At 49.2% G+C, this 13,796-nt stretch overlaps 1 protein-coding gene across 1 annotated transcript in view; it reads right to left on the bottom strand.

Annotated features, from left to right (window-relative positions):
• Positions 1–6: 6 nt before the first annotated feature.
• LOC310888594 (tubulin polyglutamylase complex subunit 2-like) overlaps positions 7–13,796 on the bottom strand; it is a 47,361-nt gene continuing 33,571 nt past the window's right edge. The window contains exons 5-6 of the mRNA XM_083815438.1: positions 3,819–3,979; positions 7–2,524 (exon numbers count right to left, since the gene is read on the bottom strand). Of these exons, the coding sequence (XP_083671564.1) occupies positions 2,297–2,524; positions 3,819–3,979 (389 nt within the window). The 3' untranslated portion in view covers positions 7–2,296. The remainder of the gene's footprint in view (positions 2,525–3,818; positions 3,980–13,796) is intronic.

The raw sequence follows: 13,796 nt of genomic DNA, 5'->3' as shown, positions 1-13,796 counted from the left end.
CTTACAGGGTGGCTTCATCTTTCTGAAGGCCATACAAACACTTGCAAAAGCCTCACAACAACCCTGTGAGGTAGGTTGGGCGTATGTAAAGATATGACTGTTTCATAAATAAAAGATGCTGCTGTTTAAATAATCAAAGCTGATTTGGAGATGGTGACTTTTATTTCCCTGCTTAGGCACAAAACGGGTTGGTTGCTACCATGCGTTTTCAGCATAGCTAAGAGGACAGAATGGCATATAAGTGTAATGGAAACAGACGCAACTGAAAATCAGCAGTGAATGGGTTAAAGTGCAGTTCTACCCTGAAAACTTCCAGTACAGAAAACAGCATCAGGAGCTTGTAGGGCTGTAGGATCTCAGTGGCTGTAGTGGGTTTACGTGGCAAGGTTTTGGCAGCAGGGGGCCATAGGGGTAGCTTCTGTGAGAAGAATCCAGAAGCTGCCCCATGTCAGATAAGGACCCCGCTGCTGGCCAGAGACGGGCCAATAAGCGATGTTGTTTGCACCTCTGTGAGAGCATATTTAAGACAGGGAAAAAAAACTAACTCCTGCTACACAGTAGCTGGGAGAGTGAGAGGAGTGAGGAACAGCCTTGCAGGTGCCAAGGTCAGTGAGGAAGGAGGAGGAGAGGTGCTCCAGGCGACAGAGCAGAAGTCCCCTGCGGCCTGTGGTGAGGACCATGGTGAGGCAGGCTGTCCCCCTGCAGCCCATGGAGTACCACGGTGGAGCAGGGTTCCACGCTGCAGCCCATGGAGGAGACCACGGTGGAGTAGGTGGACCTGCACCGACGGAGGCTGCGGCCTGTGGAAGATCCCTGCCAGAGCAGATTCCGGGCCAGACCTGTAGCCCATGGAGAGGAGCCCACGCAGGAGCAGGTGACCTGGCAGGAGCTGCTGCCTGTGGGGGACCCAGGTTGGAGCAGTTTGCTCCTGAGGGATGGACCCCGTGGTACGGACCCATATCTGGAGCAGTTCTTGAAGAGCTGCTGCCTGTGGGAAGCCCATGCAGGATCAGTTCAGAAAGGACTGCATCCCATGGGAGGAACCCCACAGCACAGGGGACGAGAGTGACCGAGAAGGAGCGGCGGAGACAAAGTGCTATAGACTGACCATAACCCCCATTTCCCCGTTCCCCTGCGCTGCTTGGGAGAAGGAGGTGGAAGAGGGTGGATGGAGGGAAGGTGTTTTTGGTTTCTTCCCTTTGTTTCTCACTTCTCTAGCTTGTTAGTAATAGGTAATAAATCTTAATATCTCCTTATGCTGAGTCTGTTTTGCCCGTCACGATAATTGTTGAGCAATCTCCCCGTCCTTATCTCAACCCTTGAGCCCTTTGCGTCTTATTTTCTCCCCCTTTCCCTTTGAAGAGAGGGAGTGTGAGAGCAACCGTGGTGGAACTCGGCTGCCCACCTGAGTAAAACCACCACAGTGGCCCCTGGTCAGATCCTGCCCAATTAACAAGTGACAAAGGCTGAATGCTCAGCTTTGCAAATGAACATGTAACAGACCAAGGGGTCCTCCTGGCTTACAGGACTCTAACACCACAGTCCCACCTGCAGCTGCCCTGGCTCAGCAGTTCCCACAATACGAGAAAGCAGAGACAACAAGGGACCTTGCAGCTTCTTGTTGCTCAAAGGAAAGGACATCACACAGATGTCATTATCTGAAAAGATATGGCACAAAGGCCAAGGAGTGGTCAGGGTTGTAAGAGCAAGTTCTAGGCCAACACAGAGATATGGAAGCCCCAGGTCCTTTTGCACTGTGAATTTCAGAACAGAAGTTGGAAGGAGCACAGGGAAATGCAGAGTTTGAGTCTGTCTGAAGTGGAAGATACTTCTTTGTTCCGTGGGTACCAGCCTGCTCCCACAGCATGCAAGGTCAGGACAGGTTTCTTTCAAAGGAGATGGCAGAAATGTTCTTATGCTGTAATTCAGCAATAGTGGTCCATTAAAGTAACAGTGACTTACATTTACTTTCATTTCACTGCTGTAGTTGCACAGGAATAACAGCTTCCCCACAGAGCACCAACATCAAGGGCTTATTCACGCCCTCTGGAAAGTACATACTCCATGTAGCAGGAGGGAATTAAATCATTGTCTCAAGGCTTTTTCTCAGAGTTGCCTGGAACTACATCCCTCCCACGTCAAAGTACATGGTGGTTATATTTCATGCAAACACTGCAGTCCATTTTCCATGGGCACATCTATTCATGCACAAGGAGCTTGGTCTGAATCGCTGAGACTCTGCATCAGAACATATCAAAGCTTATTGCAAATGCTGTTGGGGTCAGATCTGGGGGTCTCACTTCTTTGAAGAATTCCTAACTAGCGAGGATGTCTTGGAGGAGGTCATGCTAGTGTGGCTCTTTTGGGCCCCTGCTGGCTGGGAGGGTGGTTTCTTTTTCATCACTGGAGTTTTGTTCTTGCTTTTAAATATCTTGTTGGGGTCCAGCTTGTTCACAAAGGAATCAGCTTCTTCAGAGAGGAGAACTGTGTTGATGGTTATAGGTTTATACATGTTAAACCATTGCTGAAAGACAGGATGGCAGGGAAGAAGGAGGTTAAAAATCAAACTGCAATTAGACATTTTCTGCCTGCTCCTCCTCACCCCAGAGCCCTGATTTTAATCATACACCACGTAACAGTTAGCAGTTTACAGGACAAGGCAGAGTGCCCTGTGATAAGGATACGTAAGACACAGCTACAGCCCTGGAGCTGCCCCACATTCCAGACAGGGAAGAGGAGAACCAGACACAAACCTAAAACTACCTTTCCTGCAGTGTAACTCCTATCAGGAGCAACTCCTGACTTAAACCACAGGAGGAAAAGTAAAAGGGAGGGGATGAAACTAAACCACTTTTATTTAGGTTCAGAGAAGCAGAAAAGATTAAAAAAAATGGAATGCAAAAGTGCTTATGAAATGGAACAAAACTAGTTGCACTTCCCAAAAAATAGTATCCCACCCTCTCTGCACATACAATGTTGCAGATTTTGGTTTTAACTCTTTACAGAAAAGATTTTGTTTGTTTCTCTTCAGCCTGATTTTATGTCTAGAAGTGACCACAATGTTGTTCTTTTTTGTTCCCATATGCCCCCACACCATTATGCCCTGAAGTTCCCATCTCTCAGCGTTTTTCCTATCAATTTCCCATTGATGAAGTCGGGAAATGAAACTGTAGGGGTTATAGTACTACAAGTCCCACTGACACCATCCTCAGTAAAGTATTTAATAAGATAAGCAGAAAATCAATACCAAAATGCAGACAGCAATCTGTTCATGTATTGCTTAGTGGAAAAGGGCTTTAATATACCATCTTTAAAGACCTTCACAAATGATAATGGTTAACATACTAGGAGGATTTAAACTAACAGAGGCTGCAAATGATTAGGGAATATATGAATAATTCCACCAAGATTTGTGAATGTAATAAAATGTTCTAGCAAGAAAACTACAAAAAGGCAGAGCACAGACATATGCTAACGTACCACACGCCCAGCCCTGACTAATAAAGTAGAGCACAGTGTGATGGGGAAGACACCAGAAACACAGGGCCAAATTCTGCAGCCACTGACAGATGGGAAGTCGGCAGTGATTTTAGTGAATCGTTTTGATGCATGCACAGGGCTGAAGCAGAGACCAAGGAATGTCATGCTGGTAATACAGCGGCCTTGTCTGGGTTAAGAGGAAGACACTCACCAAGATGTGCCAGGCCTTGCCAGCGTGCACAGACATTGCACAGGCTTATGTGCTGTGTTCTGCAGTAGTATCAGCTCTATTCCCTGACCTCACACAACGTGGAAGCTGGGTTAGGGTAAATCCTTACCTTGGCCTGAGGGCTCACCCCATAGCTGGTGAAGGCATACTGCCACTGTGGGAGACCCAGGTGAGTGATGAGCAGGCGGTAGTAGGCTGTGAAGGTTTTGGTGAGGAAATGCCAATACAGAGCTCTGTCCAGGAACCATATCTCTGTGTCTGGGGAGACAACTAGAACCAACCAAACAAACTATATTGTTGCTTGGCAGTGATAGGAGATCAACCCCTGGCCCAACATCAAGTGGAAGACAAAACATACTTATGGGAAAGGTTGCACCTTCTAAAACACAGCGTTCTAAACCTTCTAAAACACAGACTAACATAGATGATTATCCAGAGGGAACGTGGTTTAATGGTTAAGAGCATGGGGGCTGAAGAGGTCTTGGTTCTGCTCCCCGAATCATGCAATAGCCATTACAGTCACTTTCCCCACTGTAAAATGGATGCAATTCTATTTCTTTCCAACTCAGGACTGACACTCTACATTCAACACACTTGGACAACAGCAATTTTGCAGTGTAAGTTCCAAGAAATATTATAGCCAACATTTATCTGCCGCACAAAATAAAAACAAGAACTCAGTTGTCAGTCATCTGGATTACTGAGTATAGAGTCCAGAGTCTGGAAGTCATAGGAGAGCATGTACTGCCAACAAAAGCACATTTTACAAAATCTTTCCATCACAGAATCACAGAACTGAAGGGGTTGGAAGGGACCTCGAAAGATCATGGGGTCCAACCCCCCTGCCAAAGCAGATTCCTTAGAGCAGGCTGCCCAGGTAGGCGTCCAGACGGGCCTTGAATATCTCCAGAGAAGGAGACTCCACAACCTCCCTGGGCAGCCTGTTCCAGTGCTCCGTCACCCTCACCGTGAAGAAGTTCTTTCTCATGTTGGTGCGGAACTTCCTGTGCTCTATCTTGTGGCCATTACCCCTTGTCCTGTCCCCACAAACCACTGAAAAGAGGTTGGCCAAATCCCTCTGTCTCCCACACCTCAGGTATTTATACACATTGATGAGACCCCCTCTCAGTCTTCTTTTCTCCAGGCTGAACAGACCCAGGTCTCTCAGCCTTTCTTCATAGGGAAGATGCTCCAGGCCCCATATCATCTTTGTGGCCCTCCACAGGACTCTTTCCAGGAGATCCCTGTCTTTTTTGTACTGGGGAGCCCAGAACTGGACACAGTACTCCAGGTGAGGCCTGACCAGGGCAGAGTAGAGGGGGAGGATCACCTCCCTTGACCTGCTGGCCACGCTCCTTTTAATGCACACCAGGATCCCATTGGCCTTCTCGGCCACAAGGGCACGCTGCTGGCTCATGGTCAACCTGTCGTCCACCAGGACACCAGGTCCTTCTCCTCAGAGCTCCTCTCCAGCAGGTCGTCCCCCAGCCTGTACTGATACGTGTGGTTGTTCCTTCCCAGGTGCAGGACTCTACACTTGCTCTTATTAAACCTCATTTGGTTTCTTCCTGCCCATCTCTCCAGCCGGTCCAGGTCTCGCTGAATGGCAGCACAGCCTTCTGGCATGTCAGCCACTCCTCCCAGCTTTGTGTCATCGGCGTACTTGTTGAGGGCAGACACTATTCCCTCGTCAAGGTCGTCGGTGAAGATGTTGAACAAGAGCGGACCCAGCACCGACCCCTGGGGAACGCCGCTAGTCACAGGTCTCCAGCCGGACTCTGCGCCGCCGATCACCACCCTCTGAGCTTGGCCAGTCAGCCAGTTCTCAACCCACCTTACTGTCCACTCCTCTATCCCACACTTTCTCAGCTTTGCTATCAGGATGTCATGGGAGACAGTATCGAAAGCCTTGCTAAAGTCAAGGTAGATGACATCCACTGCTCTCCCCCCATCTACCCAGCTGGTGATGCCATCATAGAAGGCAACGAGGTTGGTCGAGCACGACTTCCCCTTGGTGAATACATGCTGACTACTCCTCATAACATTCTTCTCTTCCAATTGCTTGGAGATGGCATCCGGAACAAGCTGTTCCAACACCTTTCCAGGGACAGAGGTGAGACTGACTGGCCTGTAGTTTCCCGGATCCTCCTTCTTGCCCTTCTTGAAGACCAGAGTGACATTGGCTATCCTCCAGTCTTCAGGCACCTCTCCTGTTCTCCAGGACCTTTCAAAGATGATAGAGAGCGGTTCGGCGATCACCTCTGCCAACTCCCTTAGCACATGTGGATGCATCCCATCGGGGCCCATGGATTTGTGTGCATTGATCCCACTCAGACGCTCCCTAACCAATTGGGAACCATTCGAAGCACTGAATTCAAAATATGAATTCCGTGCTCTCACAGGTGCCACAATCAGAGCAGGCCTTGGTGATGGTAAAAAATTTAAATACAGGCCTTTGGGAGGGACCCCATCCTCTAATAACTTGGGGTCGAGGGTATGCTTGTGTCTCCACAGGTCACGGACCAAGATGGGTAACAGCGAGGGGAGTAAGGCTGTGGTTGGCCTCCTCCTCACAATCGCCACTGTCATCGGTTATTGCCAGCCCTGGGTCTCCATCCAACCACACTGCAACATCTGGGTCACCCTCGCCAACATGACAGGACAAGAAGCGACGTGCCTGCCCCTGGCTAGTGCTAACGACCCGTTTACAACATGTCTGGTGGGGATCCCGGCAGATAACAAAGATTGGACTGTCTACTTACTGCAAGCGCCCCTAGAGCCACAGGAATTAGATATCCTGGGAAGTGTAACAGCAACAGCACGTGTAAGGTTCAATTACACGGGCAAAAACCAAACCATGAAACAAATCGTCAACGCCACACTTGCTCCTTATCACAATGCATCTCTTTGGTGTAATTATACAAAACTATAATAGCATCATTCCTTGCGGCAGGAGCCGCTCTGCTCAGCTGCGGGATCGACTGTGGAGCGGACGCCCCTATGTGCACCCTGAGCATTTTCCTCGGAGGGGCCTCCACTCTCAGCCGCTCACCGCGGGAGTAGACAAGGACCTCCTGAAGCCGCGGACAAACGGTATGTTTTACAGTACAGGAAGGGCCTATAAGTCATACGCGTGGCCGGGACAGCTGGTAAATCACACAGAGATGTCTGGCATGCAGCATAGTCCACGTAAGGGAGGAGGGTACTCTACAGGCTTTGAGACAATGTCACAGAATCACAGAATCATCTAGGTTGGAAGAGACCTCCAAGATCACCTAGCCCAACCTCTGACCTAACACCAACAAGCCCTCCACTAAACCACTAAACCATATCACTAAGCTCTACATCTAAACGTCTTTTAAAGACCTCCAGGGATGGTGACTCAACCACTTCCCTAGGCAGCCCATTCCAATGCCTAACAACCCTTTCAGTAAAGAAGTTCTTCCTAATATCCAACCTAAACCTCCCCTGGCGCAACTTTAGCCCATGCCTCCCTCGTCCTGTCACCAGGCACGTGGGAGAATAGACCAACCCCCACCTCCCTACAGCCTCCTTTAAGGTACCTATTGTTGTGGTTTAACCCGGCTGGCAGCTAAACACCACACAGCCGTTCGCTCACCCTCCCCCCTCCCTCTCTGGGATGGGGGAGAGAAACGGGAAAGTGAAGCCTGTGAGTTGAGATAAAGACAGTTTATTAAGACAGGAAAATAATAATAACAATAATAATAATAATAGTGATAATGGTAATAGTATTAACAATAATAATGTGTAAGAAAACAAGTGATGCACAATGCAATTGCTCACCACCCGCTGACCGATGCCCAGCCTATCCCCGAGCAGCCGGCCCCCCCACCCCGGCCAGCCACCCCTATATATTGTTTAGCATGACGTCAGATGGTATGGAATACCCCTTTGGCCAGTTTGGGTCAGCTGTCCTGGGTCTGTCCCCTCCCAGCTCCTGCTGCACCCCCAGCCTGCTCGCTGGCAGGACAGAGCAAGAAGCCGAAAAGTCCTTGGCCTGGTGTAAACACTGCTCTGCAACAATTAAAACATCAGCATGTTATCAGCGCTCTTCTCATCCTAATCCAAAACATAGCACCCTACCAGCTACTATGAGCTACTTAACTCTGTCCTAACTGGAACCAGGACAGATATCCACCCCTTATTCCATACCATTTATGTCATGCTCAGGTTACACTCTGTCCAATACATTCTAATTAATCACCATTTTCATCTATGATATATAGCAATCATGGTAGTGATGACATACATTATTATATAATAATTAACATACTACAATTCAACTCATGGGCTATTCTCACCCAGTATCAAATCCCCTTGAGGTACACACCGGACCTCCCCATTCTTTTGCATTACCCACCAAGTGCATCCAGGTCCCTGAGCAAAAGCAATTCCACGAATGGGTTTGCCTTTTCCTGAGGCAGGAGTAGCCCAGACTGTTTTACCCAGCATGTTTCTTACGTGCACTACAGGAACTTTATCCCCTTCTACAGTGCGTAACAGGTTTGATTGGGCAGGTCCAGCTCGGTTGGCAGAGCCCCTGGTATTGACTAACCAGGTGGCCTTTGCCAAATGTGTATCCCAATTTTTGAATGTCCCAGCACCCATTGCTTTCAGTGTAGTCTTCAACAGTCCATTGTATCGTTCAACTTTTCCAGAGGCTGGTGCATGATAGGGGATGTGATACACCCACTCAATACCATGTTCTTTGGCCCAAGTGTCTATAAGGTTGTTTCGGAAATGAGTCCCGTTGTCTGACTCAATTCTCTCTGGGGTGCCATGTCGCCATAAGACTTGCTTTTCAAGGCCCAGGATAGTGTTCCGGGCGGTGGCATGGGGCACAGGATATGTTTCCAGCCATCCGGTGGTTGCTTCCACCATTGTAAGTACGTGGCGCTTGCCGTTGCGGGTTTGAGGGAGTGTGATGTAATCAATCTGCCAGGCCTCTCCATATTTATATTTCAGCCATCGTCCTCCATACCAAAGAGGTTTTGACCGTTTGGCTTGCTTGATTGCAGCACATGTTTCACAGTCATGAATAACCTGTGCTATAGTGTCCATGGTCAGGTCCACCCCTCGATCACGAGCCCATCTGTAGGTTGCATCTCTACCTTGATGGCCTGAGGTGTCATGGGCCCATCGGGCTATAAATAATTCACCTTTATGTTGCCAGTCCAGGTCCACCTGAGCCACTTCAATCTTAGCAGCCTGATCCACCTGCTGGTTGTTTTGATGTTCTTCAGTAGCCCGATTCTTGGGCACATGAGCATCTACATGGCGTACCTTTACAACCAGGTTCTCTACCCGGGCAGCAATATCTTGCCACAATGCCGCAGCCCAGATGGGCTTGCCCCTGCGCTGCCAGTTGTTCTGCTTCCATTGCTGTAACCACCCCCACAGGGCATTTGCTACCATCCATGAATCAGTATAGAGATAGAGAACTGGCCACTTTTCTCGTTCAGCAATATCTAAAGCCAGCTGAATGGCTTTTACTTCTGCAAACTGACTCGATTCACCTTCTCCCTCAGCAGCTTCTGCAACTCGTCGTGTAGGACTCCATACAGCAGCTTTCCATCTCCGATGCTTTCCCACAATACGACAGGACCCGTCAGTGAACAAGGCATATTTCTTCTCATTTTCCGGTAGCTTGTTGTACAGGGGGGCTTCTTCAGCACGAACCACCTCCTCCTCTGATGATATCCCAAAGTATTTGCCTTCTGGCCAGTCCATAATCACCTCCAAGATTCCTGGGCGACTGGGGTTTCCTATTCGAGCCCGCTGAGTAATCAGTGCAACCCACTTGCTCCATGTAGCATCAGTTGCATGATGCGTAGAGGGGACCCTTCCTTTGAACATCCAGCCTAGTACCGGCAGTCGGGGTGCCAGGAGGAGCTGCGCTTCAGTACCGACCACTTCCAAAGCAGATCGAACTCCTTCATATGCTGCCAATATCTCCTTTTCAGTTGGAGTATAGCGGGCCTCAGATCCTCTGTATCCCCGACTCCAAAACCCCAGGGGTCGACCTCGAGTTTCCCCAGGTTCTTTCTGCCAGAGGCTCCAGGTGGGACCATTCTCTCCGGCTGCGGTGTAGAGCACATTCTTTACATCTGGTCCTGTCCGGACTGGCCCGAGGGCTACTGCATGAACTATTTCCTGCTTAATTTGTTCAAAGGCTTGTCGTTGCTCAGGGCCCCATTCAAAAGCATTCTTCTTACGGGTTACTTGGTAGAGCGGGTTTACAATCAGACTGTAATTTGGAATATGCATTCTCCAAAACCCCACGACACCTAGGAAAGTTTGTGTTTCTTTTTTGCTAGTTGGTGGAGACATAGCTGTTATTTCGTTGATCACATCCATTGGGATTTGACGACGTCCATCTTGCCATTTTATTCCTAAAAACTGGATCTCTCGTGCAGGTCCTTTAACTTTATTGTGTTTTATGGCAAAACCGGCCTTCAGAAGGATTTGGACTATTTTCTTCCCTTTCTCGAAAACTTCTTCTGCAGTGTCACCCCACACAATGATGTCATCGATGTACTGCAGGTGTTCAGGAGCTTCCCCCTGCTCCAGCGCAGACTGGATCAGTCCATGGCAAATGGTAGGGCTGTGTTTCCACCCCTGGGGCAGCCGATTCCAAGTATATTGGACTCCCCTCCAAGTGAAAGCAAACTGTGGCCTGCACTGTGCTGCTAGAGGGATGGAGAAAAATGCATTAGCGATATCAATTGTGGCATACCACTTGGCTGCCTTTGATTCCAGTTCATACTGGAGTTCTAGCATGTCCGGCACTGCAGCGCTCAGTGGTGGCGTGACTTCGTTCAGGCCACGATAGTCCACTGTTAGTCTCCACTCACCATTAGACTTTCGCACTGGCCATATGGGACTATTAAAAGGTGAATGAGTCTTGCTGATCACTCCTTGGCTCTCCAGTTGATGAATTAGCTTATGGATGGGAATCAGGGAGTCTCGGTTGGTGCGATATTGCCGCCGGTGCACAGTTGTGGTAGCGATCGGCACTTGCTGTTCTTCGACCCTCAGCAACCCCACAACAGAAGGGTCCTCTGAGAGACCAGGCAAGGTAGACAACTGTTTAATGTCCTCTGTCTCCAAAGCAGCTATGCCAAAAGCCCAGCGGAACCCTTTTGGGTCCTTGAAATATCCTCTTCTAAGATAGTCTATGCCAAGGATGCACGGAGCATCTGGGCCAGTCACAATACGGTGCTTTTGCCACTCATTACCGGTTAGACTTACTTCAGCCTCCAATACAGTTAACTGCTGGGATCCCCCCGTCACACCATAAATACAGATGGGCTCTGGCCCTTTATAGCTTGATGGCATTAGAGTACATTGTGCACCGGTGTCTACCAAAGCCTTATACTTCTGTGCGTCTGACGTGCCAGGCCATCGAATCCACACAGTCCAATAAACTCGATTGTCCCTTTCCTCCCCCTGGCTGGAGGCAGGGCCCCTCTAGTCCTGGTCAGAATCTTCATTTCTGTGTTTAAAGGACTGCCTGCTGGAAGTTGGAGCAGCAAACCTTTCAGAGAACTCCTTTTTCCCAATTGTTTTCCTTTGCAATTCACGTACCCGTGCCTCTAGGGTCGCAGTAGATTTTCCATCCCATTTTCTCATGTCCTCTCCATGGTCACGTAGGTAAAACCACAGGGTGGCGCGGTGTGTGTGCCCACCATATTGTCTTCCTTGCATAGTTGAACGTTTACCCCTAATAGCTGAGACACTGGTTTGTACAGGTGGGGAGGAAAATAATCTCTCTTCAAGTTGGTGGATCTTTTCAGAAAGTTTCTCCAAGGTATTCTCTTTTAGCTGGTGGACACTGGTTCGTTCAGGTGAAGGGGAAGATAATCTTTCTTCAAGTTGGTGGATCTTTTCAGAAAGTTTCTCCAAAGCATTCTCTTTTAGCTGGTGGACACTGGTTCGTTCAGGTGAAGGGGAAGATAATCTTTCTTCAAGTTGGTGGATCTTTTCAGAAAGTTTCTCTAAAGCATTCTCTTTTAGCTGGTGGACACTGGTTCGTTCAGGTGGAGGGGAAGATAAATTCTCTTTAAGTTGGTGGACCTCTTCAGAGAGTTTCTCCACAGCTGAGACACAGGCCTTTAGGGAAGAGGAGAGATTTCCTTCGTACTGCCGGAGTATTTTAGTCACTTCATTCACTGTGGGATTCTCCTCCGCTTTCCAGGCTAGTATTGCCAATGAGTTGGCATATGATGATGGGGCACTCTGTACAAACTTCCGCCACATGGGTAGTGTACACCGGACTGCATCTGGATCTGCGGATGTTTGTGCATCGTCTAGGTCCTTATAAATTACTTCCCGTACGGCCAATTCCCTCAGGTACTGAATTCCCTTCTCCATGGTGGTCCATTTGCTTGGTAAACATACAAGTTCTTCCTTGAAGGGATACCTTTCCTTCACAGCTGACAGGAGACGCCTCCAGAGGCTGCGAGATTGTGCTCCATCTCCAATTGCTTTGTCAATGCATGCGTCCCTAGCAAGGGATCCCAGCCGCCTGGCTTCCTTGCCCTCCAATTCCACATAATTGGCTCCCGTGTCCCAGCACCGGAGCAGCCAGGTGACAAGCTGCTCGCCTATACAGCGACCAAAATCTTTTCGCACATCTCGTAGCTCACGCTGGTATAGAGTCCGGGTAATTACTGTTGATTTTTCGACATCCTCATCCTCATCTTCAGTCTTCTGCACCTTTGATGGCCGGTGTAGAGTCCGGGTAGTTACTGTTGATTTTCCGACATCCTCATCCTCATCTTCAGTCTCCTGCACCTTTGATGGCTGGTATGGAGTCCGGGTAGTTACTGTTGATTTTTCGCCATCCTCATCCTCATCTTCAGTCTCCTGCACCTTTGATGGCCCAGCCTCGTCTTCACTACGCCCAGACTTAGCAGAAGACTGTCTGCGTTTTAAACGACCTGAGCCTCTATACCATTTTTTCACCTTGTCTACAGGGGCAACTTGCACTGCTACAGCTCGTTTCTCTGACCCAGCCACAGGGTCTGCCACAGGGGTTGGAATACCCTCTGCGGGGTCAACTTGCACTGCTACAGCTCGTTTCTCTGACCCAGACACAGGGTCTGCCACAGGGGTTGGAATACCCTCTGCGGGGTCAACTTGCACTGCTACAGCTCGTTTCTCTGACCCAGCCACAGGAGTGGGAGCAGCTGCACGAGCTGGGGCAGCTGCAGGAGCTGGAGCGGCTGCAGGGGCTGGAGCTGGAGCGGCTGCAGGAGCTGGAACTGGAGCGGCTGCAGGAGCTGGAACTGGAGTGGCTGCAGGAGCTGCAGCTGGAGTGGCTGCAGGAGCTGGAGCTGGAGCGGCTGCAGGAGCAGGAGCTAGGTTGCTAGTAGCATCAATTGCAGCTCGATAGGCACAAGCCAGACCCCAGCACGCTACAGTGATTTGTGTCACTTTGGAACTGCCAGAGTCATGACACCTTTTTTTCAAGCATTCTGCCAGCTTTTTAGGATTTTGCAGTTGTTCAGGGGTGAATGTCCAAAACACTGGAGGTGACCACTGCTCTAGAAACCTGCCCATATCCTCCCATACTCCCTGCCACTCGCAACTATCCCGCCTCAAGACAGATCTCCGGATGAGATTCCTAAGTAGTTGTTTAACCCTCCACAAAATCTGAAGCGCATTCAGGAGACATAACAACAAGAGCAGGCTGGTCTGAGTATCCCAAGGATATTCAACATCTCGGAGAACCACCGTAACTAACTCGGGGGATAAGAGGGTGGTGGTGAAGGAGAAAGGGAGAGTGAACAGGTAGGGAAACATGTCTTCCCCTGTCCCCTTCACAGATTGGCTCCCTAACGAAAACAGGCAATAGGTGTAATTGCTAATAGTTTCCGAGATATGGGTTCCAAAGTATAGAGTCGACGTCAGTGCTGAGTACAAATACCAGGTTAAAGTCGTGACCAGATATTTCATCATTTCATAAGCCATTGCTACACCGCACAGTACCATAACAATCTTAAACCAGGGCCCGGAAAGGATAAACAGTGCAACAGGGAGCACATACAGAAAGTAACGCACC

The sequence above is a fragment of the Anser anser genome, assembly GCF_964211835.1.
Source record: "Anser anser genome assembly, chromosome: W".
NCBI classification, from domain to species: Eukaryota; Metazoa; Chordata; class Aves; order Anseriformes; family Anatidae; genus Anser; species Anser anser.
This window is presented reverse-complemented; position numbering and strand designations above follow the sequence as displayed.